Source organism: Cololabis saira, chromosome 4 (genome assembly GCF_033807715.1).
Source record: "Cololabis saira isolate AMF1-May2022 chromosome 4, fColSai1.1, whole genome shotgun sequence".
Taxonomy (NCBI): Eukaryota; Metazoa; Chordata; class Actinopteri; order Beloniformes; family Belonidae; genus Cololabis; species Cololabis saira.
In genome coordinates, this window is record NC_084590.1 from 11375824 (window position 1) to 11391139 (window position 15316).

Below are 15316 nucleotides of genomic sequence, written 5' to 3' on the forward strand. Positions count from 1 at the left end.
CCGGCGCGGGCCGGGAGTGATGATCTAATGAGCCCTGGGAAATAAGGTTTGTGTTTCTGTTATGAGACCCTCCGCTCCGCCGTAATTTCCTGTTTACCTGCTGATTTGTTTAACGTGAGAAGAGAGCGGGGCGGCCGTTTCCGTGGCAACCGCCGTCCTTCCTGCCAGACCGAATAAATGACGAGGCGGCCGCGCTCACATGCACTGATTATCGCCCCCGAGAGAGACCATGTTCACGGTTAGGACAACGACAGAGTTTTATTCAAATCAGGAAAACCTGGAAACCACTTGGACGAACACAAAACACACACAATAAGTATTTCAAAGGGAAAACAGTCAGAATTCGTATGAAAACAAGCTTATTTTGATATGATAGTAAGGAAGTAAAGTGAAATAAGGGATGAAAGGAGGAGTGTTACGAAAGACAAGCAGAGGAACAAACGAGGGAAGGAAAGAGTCAAAGTTTCTTCTGGGAGGCTTCGGTGAAGCTGCAACGACAGAAGAAGGACGACTTCACTAAAAAAGCGTTTTCCAGGCGCCATCCAAGTCCAGAGAGGTCGGTCGTGTTACAGTGACGGACCTGGCAGAGCTACCCATGATGCACCTGGGCAGTGGCGTCTGCACCATGTGACCACGCCACCGCCCCAGCGGGGATGAGCTGACGAGGAGGTGAAGTCACAGCTTCTGTGGGGCTTCCTGGTCCGTGGCAGAAGAGGGAGCTCACGGAGTCAGGATTTCATCTGGATGGAGAGGCGGGAGAAGATCTGTCTGCATGGTTCCACCCTGGAAGACAAAAACAAATGATTGTGAGATAATACAGAGGAATAAAACAGGAAATGTGAGGTTTGATGGTCAGCAGCCGCGTACGGAGGACAAAAGCACATCTGAGACATCCTGTCTTAAGCTTAAACATCCAACCCGAGAGCTTTCCTCACATTTACTGATGTTCACTGACATGTCAGGTAGAAACGGAGCATCAGAAAGCCGCCGAGGTTCAGGTTCACCCGAGTCACCTGGACATGAGGCCGACGCTAGAAACCAGGACTGGAGGTCGGGGATCTCCGGCTGCTTCTAACAAACAAGATTCTGCAGTTTGACCTGCGTGAGACTCTTGTGAAACACTCGTCAGCGAGAGAAAGTTACACAGCTGCGTCCACAAATCACAGTTACATACTGACTAGGCCTGTGTTGAAAAAATCCATTTCCCAATTCTAAATCAATTCTCATATTAATTCCTAAAAATCGATTCATAGGTCTAAAGATCGATTTTTTAAATTTTTTTTTTTTTTTTGGGGGGGGGGGTTTCTTTTATTTATTTATGTATTTTTTTTCATCATTACATTACAACTTTTGGTTATTTTTTTGTTTATCCCCAAAAAAGGAATGTTTTGTTGGACATGAGAATAACTGGTGCCATGTTTTTGCCTTTAAATATGTTTAAAGGTATGAAAACATTAAAGTGTTAGGTTATAATTGCATAAATTGTCTATATTTCATTACTTTATATACTGTCTTGGGGTTACATTTGCAAAAAATGCTAAAAACCAAATGCTCAAAAATTAAAAACCAATATAGACCGAAAATGGAACAAATAAAAACAGAATGTGAGAAAAAATAAAACCGATTTCATCCGTCTCTGTTTCCTCCCTGGATCTGTTTGGTAATTCTGACCCACGATGTTTCTGAAAGCAGTTCTATCAGCATTCTGGGAGCTGATTGGTCCTTACAGCATCATTAGCTGCAATACTTGCTGTTGAATCTCAATATAATACTAGTAGTAATATTTTGCATAACTACAGTCAACCTCTGGAACCTCTGAAAACCTCTGGAACCTCTGAAAACCTCTGGAACCTCTGAAAACCTCTGGAACCTCTGAAAACCTCTGGAACCTCTGGAACCTCTGAAAACCTCTGGAACCTCTGAAAACCTCTGGAACCTCTGAAAACCTCTGAAAACCTCTGGAACCTCTGGAACCTCTGAAAACCTCTGGAACCTCTGGAACCTCTGAAAACCTCTGGAACCTCTGGAACCTCTGAAAACCTCTGGAACCTCTGAAAACCTCTGGAACCTCTGGAACCTCTGAAAACCTCTGAAAACCTCTGGAACCTCTGGAACCTCTGAAACCTCTGAAACCTCTGAAAACCTCTGAAACCTCTGAAACCCCTGGAACCTCTGAAAACCTCTGGAACCTCTGAAAACCTCTGGAACCTCTGGAACCTCTGGAACCTCTGGACGGCACCAGTTTCCCTCCAGGAGGTGGAAGAGGGTAAGTTACTTAAACGGCATCATTTCAGGGTTTTACTGCTTTTAACTGATTCAGTTTGATCAGCAGCTGGTAGGTTTCTGCCACCGTTCTTTTTTTTTTTTTTTCTGCCACCGTTCTTAACTTTTAGTCTGATCTGGAATCAGATTTATTTGTTCTTAATCGATCTGGAGTTTTAATTCAGGCTTTATTTTTTTTATCCCTCTCTTTCACACAGACACGCCTCCTCTTCCTCCTTGTTGTAGCGTACGATCATTTTATGTGCAGACAAACACGTTTACAAAAGAGCAGCTCTGAAGAAGAAGAGCTCAGGCGCCAGAATGATCTCTGCAGAACAAACCTGTTCACATTAAACACATTTGATGCATTATAAAACTACTACCAAACTTTGAACTACCAACTTTTTTTAAATATCTGTCTCAATCAATCAATCAACAATCCTAATTAGATCAATGCAGCTCATCATTAACCATAATTAACGTGCTTTTGATTGACAGGATCGTCCTCACTCATTAGCTCAGCGTCACATGGGAGCTTGTCGCCCCCGTGTGGTCAGAAGCGGCATTGCGACGCAAAGGTTTCACTTTTAATTATTCAATATTGCTAAAATAAGATATCCTGAGGAAAATTATGAATCCAGAAGGACATAAAATGTATAAGACATACATTATGTGCAGCGCATTCCTGTAGAAACCGCAGCCGCGCTGCGTAAACATGTTTTTATAGACGTTAATGAGACGCAGCTATATTCTGCAAGCTCGCAGTGTTTATGATTTATATGAAAACACCTTCTCTGCACAGAGAGGCTGTCTTTATTTTATGAGTCGACAGACATGGGAGAAATATTAATGCAGAAAAAGGCTTTTTGTCTGCAGAGGCGTCTGCGGCGGCCTGATTAGGGCCTGACTGGGACTGACGGCTCGCCGACACGTGGCTCGATTTTCTGCTGCCCGCGTTTGTTTGGATTTCACCAAAGCACATAAACACTCAGACGGGGGGAGCTGTAATTTGTCTGGACGGCAGCCCGACTGCCTGGCTCTCCTGGGATCCACAGCGAGACATGTACACGCAAGAAAAGGACGCTTTATGTTCGCCCTCGGCCGATGCTGAGGCAGGTAGTGAGAGGGGGGGGATCTGTGCAGACGACCAATTAACACGGCTAGGAATGAAATATGTATCTTTACCTGCTTCATTTAATGCAACAAAATGTGATGCTTTGTTGAAAACTGACTGTCTACACTTAAAACTAATCAATCAACAGCAGCAACCACGTCAGTGTAGGAGTGGTATTGATCAGACTTATGTGTTCCTCAAATCATCGGCTGCAAGGAACCAAAACGTAACTTAAACTCAAAAGGTGATCACAGTATTTATTGTTAAAGATTTACGACCTTGCAGTTTGATCACAGACTGTATAAGAACTGTACAACCCTGGTTTCTACCCCACCCTGAGTTACAGTCAGCTGACGCTCGCGCCCCTTACCTGGCAGGGTTAAAGTTAGGGGTCATGAATACATTAGGTAAGTTCATGTATTTTTTATATCTATATATATATATTTTTTTTTAATCTTTCAGTTTGGATAAAACTTTTTTTTCCTTTGATTATTCGAAAAGAAGGAAGCAGAGGGTTGGGGCTCAGAGGCGTGCTCATCCATCACCCAAGCCGAGGTCACCGAGGTGGTTCGTAAGCTCCTCAGTGGCCGGGCACCGGGGGTGGATGAGATCCGCCCTGAGTACCTCAAGTCTCTGGATGTCGTAGGGCTGTCTTGGTTGACACTCCTCTGCGACATTGCATGGAGGAAGGGGACAGTACCGCTGGAGTGGCAAACCGGGGTGGTGGTCCCTCTGTTTAAAAAGGGGGACCGGAGAGTGTGTTCCAACTATAGGGGATCACACTTCTCAGCCTCCCCGGGAAAGTCTACGCCAGGGTACTGGAGAGGAGATTACGGCCGATAGTCGAACCTCGGATTCAGGAGGAACAATGCGGTTTTCGTCCCGGTCGTGGAACACTGGACCAGCTCTATACCCTCCGCAGGGTGCTCAAGGGTTCATGGGAATTTGCCCAACCAGTCCCCATGTGCTTTGTGGATCTGGAGAAGGCATTTGACCGTGTCCCTCGTGCCATTCTGTGGGGGGTCAGTGAGTATGGAGTCGGGGGCCCTCTATTAAGAGCTGTCCGGTCTCTGTATGATCGAAGCAGGAGTCTGGTTCTCATTGCCAGCAGTAAGTCAGACTTGTTCCCGGTGCATGTTGGACTCCGGCAGGGCTGCCCTTTGTCACCTGTTCATAATTTTTATGGACAGGATTTCTAGGCGCAGCCAGGGGCCGGAGGGGATCCGGTTTGGGAACCTCAGGATTTCATCTCTGCTTTTTGCAGATGATGTTGTCCTGTTGGCTTCATCAGACCGGGACCTCCAGCATGTGCTGGGGCGGTTTGAGGATGAGAATCAGCACCTCCAAAACCGAGGCCATGGTTCTCCACCGGGAAAGGGTGGCATGCCTTCTCCGGGTGGGTGGAGAAGTCCTGCCTCTGGTGGAGGAGTTCAAGTATCTCGGGATCTTGTTCACGAGTGAGGGAACGATGGAGCGGGAGATTGACAGACGGATCGGTGCAGCGTCCGCAGTTATGCGGTCGATGTACTGGACCGTCGTGGTGAAGAAGGAACTGAGTCGAAAGGCGAAGCTCTCGATTTACCGGTCAATCCTACCCTCACCTATGGTCATGAACTCTGGGTAGTGACCGAAAGGATAAGATCGCGGATACAAGCGGCCGAGATGAGTTTCCTCCTCAGGGTGGCTGGACGCTCCCTTAGAGATAGGGTGAGGAGTTCGGTCACCTGGGAGGAGCTCGGAGTCGAGCCGCTGCCCCTTCACGTTGAGAGGAGTCAGCTGAGGTGGCTTGGGCATCTGTACCAGGTGTTCCAGGCATGTCCCTCCTCCCTAGGGAGGTGTTCCAGGCATGTCCCACCTCCCTAGGGAGGAGTTCCAGGCATGTCCCTCCGGGAGGAGACCCCGGGGAAGACCCAGGACACGCTGGAGAGACTATGTCTCTCTGCTGGCCTGGGAACGTCTCGGACTCCCCTTGGAGGAGCTGGAGGAAGTGTCTGGGGTGAAGGAAGTCTGGGCATCTCTGTTGAGGCTGCTGCCCCCGCAACCCGGTAACGGATAAAGCGGGAGAAGATGAGTGAGTGATTATTCGAAAAAAAAAAAAAAAAAATTTAATCTCCTTTTCCTAAATATTTAAAATCCCTGTACTGTACAGACCAAAACATTATTTTTATAATAATAATAATAATAATAATAATAATAATAATAATAATAATATTATAGGCTTGTAGTTCTCAAGACCACTTTTTTGTGGTCTTGGTCCCGGTCTCACCATGTCTCGGATAATTGAGATGCCATTGCACACCAAGGTGACTGGTGATCTGGTGATCAGCAGTTCTTCAGTGTAATCTGGTTGCTATAATGGTAAATAATGCAAGTTCAAGTCAGTAATTGTATCTTTAATACTTAAAATTCACATCTCATCTCCAAATTAAGTTCAATTTAAATCAGTAACATTTACTATTCTTTACTTTTCTAAGGTGGAGGGGGGTGTTGGGGGCTGGTTAATCTGCTAGAGGATTTTGGGACTAGTTAGTAGTCGTGTCAATCCTTAAAAGCACTGGAGTCAATCCTCCAATAGTGTAGAAATAGCGGTAGTGCAGTCACCACACATATCTGATCTCTCTCTCGCAGTTTCGCTGTACCGGCCGTGTGTACTTAGGCTTGAGGGATTAGCGTTTACGTCACCAAGGAGACGACTAGATCCACTAATGCAACAACACATCATCAGTAGGGTAAGACTAGCCTGCCAAAACAGCTGGGACAATGTTTAAAATGCAAATGAAAGCACAATGTAATGGTTTAGTTAAAGCTGCATTCAACGAAAACCAACAATATTTAATGAACAATTCCCACTTTTATCTCCAGCAGAAACTATCAAGTGTTTATTTTTCTTCATGAAGTCCCAGGATAGCCTGTGAGGGTATCAACCAAACACTTCCTCTCTGTGATGTTTCCTGTCTGTGTTTCACGCCTGGTTTCCGCCGCCGTTCCTCAAACACCTACACCGTGTCGGAGCACGCCTCCTCCAGCAGGTTTCCTTTGTCCAGATTGCTGTTTGCCATTACGTGTATTTATTCTCCGTGCTCTGTTAACCTCAGGTAACCTCAGGTAACGTCTGCAATGCATTTGATTGTCTTTACTAAACACTGGTGCACTTAGTAACCCTGGACAGAGCCGTTTACATGTGCTAACAGCCAGAGGTGTCAAGTAACGAAGTACAAATACTTTGTTGCCTTACTTAAGTAGAAATTTTGGTTATCTATACTTCACTGGAGAGTAATTATTTTTCAGATGACTTTTTACTTTTACTCCTTACATTTTAAAAACAGCCTCGTTACTCTGGATAGAGTGAATTTGGTTGTGGCTCAGATGTTCTTGTCCAGTTTTGTTCTTACATCCGTTCCCTCAGATTCCTGCAGCTAAACGTGGATGTACATTCCAATAAAGGTTAGGATAAATGATAACATGCCTCTGAAGTTTGACTTTTTGCACCATTACAATACTTATAGGCAACTAGTCATCATATCTCCTGCTCTCTGAAACACATGTTAATGCTCAATAGTACACATATATGGTTCTTTAATATATTTGCATTATACTAAGATGCATTCATTTTCAATGGCTTTTGTCCTTAATGGCTTTTTTTCCCCCTTACATTACTTTTACTTTTATACTTTAAGTAGTTTTGAAACCAGTACTTTTATACTTTTACTTGAGTAAAAAACTTGAGTTGATACTTCAACTTCAACAGGAGTATTTTTAAACTCTAGTATCAATACTTCTACCTGAGTAATGAATGTTAATACTTTTGACACCTCTGCTAACAGCACCATAACAGGGTTTATTTTTCAAAATAAAAGCTCTGAACTGCACATATGAACGTACGAAACACATCCAGATGCATGCTGGACTGTGTTATAAGATAAAACACTCACTCCATCTTCAATCCATCAGAAAGTTTGATGTGAAAAGCGAAGGAAGCCACTACCTGGATCATGAATGTGAACACTGGCCTCAGAGGCCCAGGCAGAGCTCCAGCTCCGCCAGCGTCAGGCTGCGGTCTCCGTCCTGGTCACAGTACTGAGCAAACTTCTTGGCGCACCGCCGCGGCTTCAGCCGCTGCCGCACGAACTGGCGGAGCGGCCGGCCCTCGCGCTCGCTGAGCACGCCGCTGGAGTCCACGTCCAGCCGGGCGAAGTGCCATCGCAGGGCCGTCTCCGGCCCGGAGGGCTCTGCAGCCACCGGGGGGGCGGTGGAGGCCGGGACACTCAGGGGGGACGAGGAGGAGGACGAGGAGTACGAGGAGGACGCTGTGGACGCTGCAGTAGGGAACGGAGGGATAGATGACGGCCAGGGAGAGGTGGACGGAGGGGGGGGCGAAGTTCTGGTGAAACAAGACGACACAAACAACATGAGATTCTCACAAAACCAACGTGAAAAACTTCATATACAGACGTTTTTGTGTCAGGAGGTTCGATTGATGGAAGTGGTGTAAAATAAATAAACATGAGTCCACTTTAACCTAGGTGCTGTCTTAGGGTCAAGGAAGGAGGAAGGGAAGGAAGGAAGGAAGGAAGGAAGGAAGGAAGGAAGGAAGGAAGGAAGGAAGGAAGGAAGGAAGGAAGGAAGGAAGGAAGGAAGGAAGGAAGGAAGGAAGGAAAGGAGAAAACAAGGAAAGAATGTACGAGGGGAGGAAAGAAGGAAGGAAAGGAGAAAGGGAGGGAGGGAGGGAGGGAGGGAGGGAGGGAGGAAGGAAGGAAGGAAGGAAGGAAGGAAGGAAGGAAGGAAGGGAGGAAGAAAGGAAGGAAGGAAGAAGGAAGGGAGGAAAGAAGGAAGGAAGGAGAGAAGGGAGGAAAGAAGGAAGGAAGGGAGAAAAGAAGGAAGGAATGGATAAAGGGAGGGAGGAAGGAAGGAAGGAAGGAAGGAAGGAAGGAAGGAAGGAAGGAAGGAAGGAAGGAAGGAAGGAAGGAAGGAAGAAGAGAAGGAAGGAAGGAAGGAACGAGGGGAGGAAAGAAGGAAGGAAAGGAGAAAGGGAGGAAGGAAGGAAGGAAGGAAGGAAGGAAGGAAGGAAGGAAGGAAGGAAGGAAGGAAGGAAGGAAGGAAAGGAGAAAACAAGGAAAGAATGTACGAGGGGAGGAAAGAAGGAAGGAAAGGAGAAAGGGAGGGAGGGAGGGAGGGAGGGAGGGAGGGAGGGAGGGAGGGAGGAAGGAAGGAAGGAAGGAAGGAAGGAAGGAAGGAAGGAAGGAAGGAAGGAAGGGAGGAAGAAAGGAAGGAAGGAAGAAGGAAGGGAGGAAAGAAGGAAGGAAGGAGAGAAGGGAGGAAAGAAGGAAGGAAGGGAGAAAAGAAGGAAGGAATGGATAAAGGGAGGGAGGAAGGAAGGAAGGAAGGAAGGAAGGAAGGAAGGAAGGAAGGAAGGAAGGAAGGAAGGAAGGAAGGAAGGAAGGAAGAAGAGAAGGAAGGAACGAGGGGAGGAAAGAAGGAAGGAAAGGAGAAAGGGAGGAAGGAAGGAAGGAAGGAAGGAAGGAAGGAAGGAAGGAAGGAAGGAAGGAAGGAAGGAAGGAAGGAAGGAAGGAAGGAAGGAAGGAAGGAAATGAGTAAAGAGGAAGGGAGAAGGAAGGAGAGAGCAGGAGGAAAGAAGGACAGGAGAATTAGGTCATTTTGACCCAAAGACAGCACAAGGGTTAACGATAAAAGCTTTAAAGGTAGGTTAAGTCATTTCTGGATGATGCTCCCCAAGAAAACGTGCGTGAACACAATTCAAAGCAGAACCAGCAACGGCATGCCGGGTCGTGAGAAGGTGCTGCCCTGGCACCAGAGAGCTCACCTGGTGGAGCAGGTGACCCACGTACAGAGCAGAGGGGGGATACGATGTTATTAGATACTACATGAAGACGATCTTGGGGATCATCTAGGACAGCCTTTCTCAACAGGGGTGTCGCGGCACCCTGGGGTGTCCTCTGACTGCTTTAGGGGTGTCATCAAAAAATTACCTATTATGACATTTCATATATAAATATATGAATGCATACATAAATACATTATTTTTGCCTATGAATGAATAAATAAATAAATAAATAAATGAATAAATAAATAAATAAATAAGATACCGTATTTTGACGACTATTAGGTGCATATAAACGTCTTTTTTTTTTTTTTAAATGTGCTGTGCGTCCAATGACGCAATGCGTCCATTGTATTATTGTAAGGCGGACGTAATTGAGGCCACCATAAGAACATTAAAGGGGGAAGGGGGGCGCGTGAATCACCCGTGATTTGCGGACGTGTTAGAGACCATCATCATTAGAGACCAGCTGACTTTCGACATCTCGGTGAATCACATGGTGGAGAGGACGGGGACCAGCACGGTGGCGATGAGAAGTCATCGTTCACTGTTGTGCTTGGCTGCCACGCTGATGGACAGAAACTTTGGTGATTTTTAATAAGAAAGACTTTGCCTAAAGAGACTTTTCCAGCCGGAGTTATTATAGAGGCAAATGAAAAGGGCTGGATGGATGAAGGGATGATGATCGAGTGGCTGAGGCAGGTCCATGTGCGGCGACCTGGTGGTTTGTTCCACACATCCCCATCGCTGCTGATCTGTTACTCCATGCGCGCTCATCTCACAGACAATGTAAAAAAAGAAGTTAAAAATATGAACGCTGTGCTTGCTGTTATTCCGCGAGGTCTGACGAAGGAGTTCCAACCGCTGGACGTTGGTGTGAACCGGCCGTTCAAAGTGAAGCCTGAATTATGGTTCCGCGTTAAATCGACGCGTAGCCTACGGCATAGGGTATGCCGTAGGCTACGCGGCGACGCGCACCATACGTGCGCGTCATATGCATTTACAGCGATACAGTGTGGTTTTTAATTATATTTTACTCTGGGGTGTCGTGAGATTTTATTCACTTTTGAAAGGTGTCATGACTGAAAAAAGGTTGAGAAAGGCTGATCTAGGACACGTTCTATAAATTGCAGTTCTATACTGATGTCGTCAACCTGACCAATGAATCATAGTGAATTACGGACAGTGACATACTTTCCGACCCGCCTCCTTGTGTGTGTGTGTGTGTGTGTGTGTGTGTGTGTGTGTGTGTGTGTGTGTGTGTGTGTGTGTGTGTGTGTGTGTGTAGCGGTAGCGCACGGAGAGCGATGGCTGAAAGCCAAACGTAGTTGGTCGCAAAAAAAACTCCACCTCAATTATATTGAATTGGTTTGTATTTTCTGCAAGTGATCGAGCTTAAGCAAATGAAATGAACAGAAAATGAGGTGTTCAAACGCCTGCTTGCAGTAGCTGCAATTAAATATTTCACTTTAGTGAGCTTGAAGGGAAGATTTTCTACACAAACCAGCTTTCTAGAAAGTTGGAATACTGAACAGAATGTAAATAATGAGAATTAAAAAAACTTTAAAAAAAAAAAGAATTAAAAAACTGGCAAAACATGAAAACTGACAGACAAAACGTCAGTTATTGAAACAACTACAATCATTTTTTCTGGCCCCATTTCTGCATTGAGGACAACGGTACACTGCTATCTTAGTTTTTAACAACATATCTAATGGCTCTAAACCCAATTTAGGAGTCTGTTTATACTATTATCACTCTCAGCAATGTGTATTGTCTTTTTATTTTTTCAATTTAAGATCGTGATAAAATCGATATTGTGATTTTATTTCTAAAAATCTTGATATGATATTTTTGCCTTATAGCCCCCCCCTACTACTCTGATGCCCCCCAGGCTGGTGAGATCCCCATCTTCCCCTCGCTTCGCCCCCATTACCCGACTAATCGCCTTTAATAGAGACAGGCGGCGTTCCTCTTAGCGTCGAGTTGACGGAGAAGTGTAAAGCTGCCCTTAGAAATCCAGCAGAACTGCTTTACCTACTTTAAAATCGAGGATGTCAGGTGAAAACACTGAACAAGCCGCAGAGCAAACAAATGAAATCAGATCCTGCAGAACTCAAAACACACATTTCCCTCCGCCGCAGAGTAACACGACCTCGGTTTCCGTCCGATTAGATCAGCAACAAACCTGGAGGCTATTAGACAGCAACTGTTACCACGGAGACGCCTGTGTGTGTGTGTGTTGTTCTCAGGGAAAGGTGAGGGATGAGACACAGATGGGTTAAAAATGAAGGAGGGTTGAAAACAGGAGGTTGTGACCATGAAGAAGTGAGTCATAAAAGATGTGGAGAGGAGAACAGATGGCAGGAATGAGGTGAAGTCAGAAAACGACCACACAGGCGGGAACAGATGGAGCCGCTCTGCTCGTCCAACAACATCCGCCGGGTAATCAGGTACTTCATCAAGTCTGCGTTGCTCGCCCGAGTGTGTGAATGTTTTTATATGTGGCATCAACAGAGGATGCGTCTCAAGATTTAAAATCAGAAATAGCAGAAACTTGTGGCTTTTATTTTATACAACATGCTGCAAGTTTCACAAGAATCCTTTTCTGAATTAATGTCGTTCAGCTTTATCCAGGTGAGGTGGTGATTTGTTTGTTATAATGATGACTTGATTAGTCCTTAAATAATCTCTTGGACATGAAGACGTGCAACAGTTACTCACTGGTTAATACTCGGACTCCCAGCATGCTCGGCTTCCAGCTGCAGAGCTCTGATCAGACTCTGCAGGAACTGTTTCTTCTGAGCTCCGGGACATCCTGCGGGGATAAAACCCAGATGTCTCACCTTGTTGCACGACAACCCATCCACTGATAAAAAGTGGACTAAAAGACGATTATTCGTCCAACTCTCTCACAACTGTTTGAAAATAAAGTGAAATGTATGTTGTTTCGAGCGCCTGTGACAGAAATACCAGGTAAAGGTTTCTCCCAGTGTCCCCGGTTCGTCTGAGCGACAGCTGCCCCGGTGCAGTCTGGGATACGATTTCTGAAAAAGAACAGAAAAATCACCCGTCAGAGGAAAAGAAGAGGACGGAAAAGCTCCTGGAAAATCAACAAAACCTCTTCATTCCTCAGTCTCTGGAGAAACTTTGGTTAAATATTGCAGACGGATTTTAAGACAACACTAGGCCTGGGTTCGGGTTTCATCCTCGTCTGCTTCTGGTCTCTCGGGTAGCGTGGTTGTGCCCTCCCTCCTCCACTATAGTTGAAGTTGAACTTGAACCTGAACTTAACCATTAATATACAGGACTGTCTCAAAATTAGAATATTGTGATAAAGTTCTTTATTTTCTTTAATGCAATTAAAAAAAGAAAAATGTCATACGTTCTGGATTCATTACAAATCAACTGAAATATTGCAAGCCTTTTATTATTTTAATATTGCTGATTACCCCCCCCCCCCCACCCCCCCAATATGTTTAAAAAAAAAAAAAAAAATAGCAATGATGAGGCCACTGAATGTTAGGCTTCTGGTCTGTTATTGCTGGTACTTCTGAGTATTAAATAAAAACATTTAAAAAAGGCAATAGTAGGACGTAAAAACAGAAACAACACAATCTGAGGCCTGTTATTACGTTTTATTTACTTATTTACTGAGTGAACGTTGGAGAAAACGTCCATTGTTGTTGGAGGGGAAATCAAACTAATCAGCTCTTTACTGAGACAATAAACTAAGTGTTCATTTAAAAAGTGTTCATTTAAAAGAGAAAATAATGACATGTTCATAATAGTGAGTAGAACAATAAATGTAAATGATTAAATTCAATAAAAATGTAAACATGCTAAAATAATGAAATATTGGAGGGATTATTGCTGCGTTGGCGGAGAAAAGCCATCACGAGAAAACCGCCGCCGGTTTCCTCTGAGCAGCCGTGAAGCTGATGAAACCCCTCGAGAAAACCTAACAGCCCGAGCACAATTTATCCTGATTAGTTTTGTGTTTCCTTGAAGGGAAATCTACCTCGCAAACATTAACGGTAATTGGTCTTAAACTGGTTACAAGAAGAAGGGAGGAAGAAGGAGGGAAACAGTAGCTAACACAGAAGAGCCGACTGATGAGTTACCGCGCGGCGCTGCCCGGTAGCGGCCGGCCGCTGTCCACCCTCACGCACCAGCAGTAACCCGTGGCCGTGTGGCACTGGACGGGGTTGTAGCGGCCGTCTGCAGTGCATTCTGGGACGAAGCGGTCGTCCTTCCCCGCCTGGGACGGCAGCGACGCTCGCTCGCGCTCACATGTCTGAGGGCTCTCTGAAAACGCACACACAGATTTCACACGATTACGATAAACACCCAGTTTCAGTTGTAAAGTTTCACCTACAAAGACAATAAAAAGAGGGAAATTCAGACCCAACAAGCCGAACCTGTTAGCTACGTTAGCCTCCTCCTGACGTTTAAAGGCTCTGAATCGACTTAAACACAATCTTAAGGTGGTCCATATGTCATTTTAAGAGATGCGTGACTAATTAAGCAGTGAATAAAGGTTTTAAAAGAGCGGGCGAGCCAGGAGCAGGAACTGGTCCTGTAAGCGAGCATCAATCCCCACGTAGCGCTAACCCTGCCCCACTTCGCCGCCTTTCTGCTGTAAAAAGAAACCTAGCTGTCAGAAACACGTCTCATACTTGATTTTTATATTTATAAGTAGTGCTGTCAAGCGATTAAAAAAATTGAGATTAATTCATTAAGATCTGTATTTAATTAATCTCTTTTTTAATCTCATCTAAAAATTGCTGAGAAAAGCCCTCAACTATTGTGGCAGATCAAAAGATTGATATATAACAACAAAAAAAATGTTTTTATAAAGTAATTTATTTATTTTTTAACAGACTGGGGAGCCTACCAGCGTAGCTAAACACACCCAAACACAGTAACAGCCAATCAATGTCCACTTCAAGGTGGGACTGACCTTTGTTTCCACCCCTAACAACTCAAGCACAAACAGAAAAAGTAACGTTAGAGTTTAAAAAATAGATTAAGCGATTAAAAAAATATAACCCGCTAAATATACCTGTAATTAATTAATCGCAATTAAGGCGCTAATTTAACACCCCTATTAATAAGAACATATTTTGTTGCTACGATGATAATAAAGATATTCTGACGAACTCTCTCCAGCATGATGTGAAGATCACTGCTGATGTCGCTCCTCCTTGGCGTTGTGTTGTTAACACACTTGAATCTTCCAGAACGGTTGCTCATCATGATTAAACCACCGTGCGCAAGAGTTTGATTGGAAATTAAAAATGAGATATTTTAAGACTCCCCTGAATATTTCTTTGTTTGTCAAGACACCTTTGATTGAAATGTGTTGGAGGAATTGTGGAGGAATTGGGGATTACGCACATATCTTTTGGGATTGTCCAATAATTCAAGTGTTTTGGAAAAATGTCGAAGCAGAAATGAAAACTATTGTCAAGGTAAATGTTCCTCTGGATCCTATGGTGTACTTGTTGGGAGCTGTAGCAAAGGAAACATGACTGTGAATTGGAAGGACAGTAAATCACCGACAGTAACACAGTGGAAGCAGAGACTGAAGCAGGTTTACATCATGGAACAGATGACCGCAAGGCTACAAATGAAAATGGACACTTTTGACCAAAGATGGGGAGATGTGTTGTATTTGGATACTGATGGAAATGGGTTGTGGTAAAAGAAGGGGAATTGTCTTAATAAGTAATCTTGCTGTCTGTATTAATGTCGACCTAATATGCACTTTTTGATTATCTGTGTATGGGGGAAATGTTCTGTTAGTTGTGAAAAAGGAAAAAATAAAAAGTAAAAAAAACCACCGTGCGCTGGCATCAGCGGCTCTAATGAGTTTTAGTTTATTAGATAACGACACGGTTACTGGTTTAGCGGTAAGACCCGGAAGGACCTGACTATCTCATCATCACATCCTCCGGAGACCTGGTACCATCAGTCCAGCGGCTCGGACTCACCGGTGGGTTGTCGGCCTGAGCGGTTCCCTCTGGACTCGGAGTTGATCAGGATGGTGACCCAGAAGGCCGGAGCCGTCAGTTCTGGACAAGGAGAGAACATTTCTG

At 44.8% G+C, this 15316-nt stretch overlaps 1 protein-coding gene across 2 annotated transcripts in view; it reads right to left on the reverse strand.

Annotated features, from left to right (window-relative positions):
* Window positions 1-257: 257 nt before the first annotated feature.
* The window catches only part of LOC133442245 (SPARC-related modular calcium-binding protein 1-like), a 30514-nt gene continuing 15455 nt past the window's right edge, over window positions 258-15316 (reverse strand). For both annotated transcript variants that reach the window (XM_061720204.1, XM_061720203.1), the window contains 6 exons: window positions 15212-15292; window positions 13340-13523; window positions 12189-12262; window positions 11940-12033; window positions 7362-7757; window positions 258-783 (listed from right to left, as the gene is read on the reverse strand). In XM_061720204.1, coding sequence (XP_061576188.1) covers window positions 7388-7757; window positions 11940-12033; window positions 12189-12262; window positions 13340-13523; window positions 15212-15292 — 803 coding nt within the window. In that variant the 3' untranslated portion in view covers window positions 258-783; window positions 7362-7387. The remainder of the gene's footprint in view (window positions 784-7361; window positions 7758-11939; window positions 12034-12188; window positions 12263-13339; window positions 13524-15211; window positions 15293-15316) is intronic.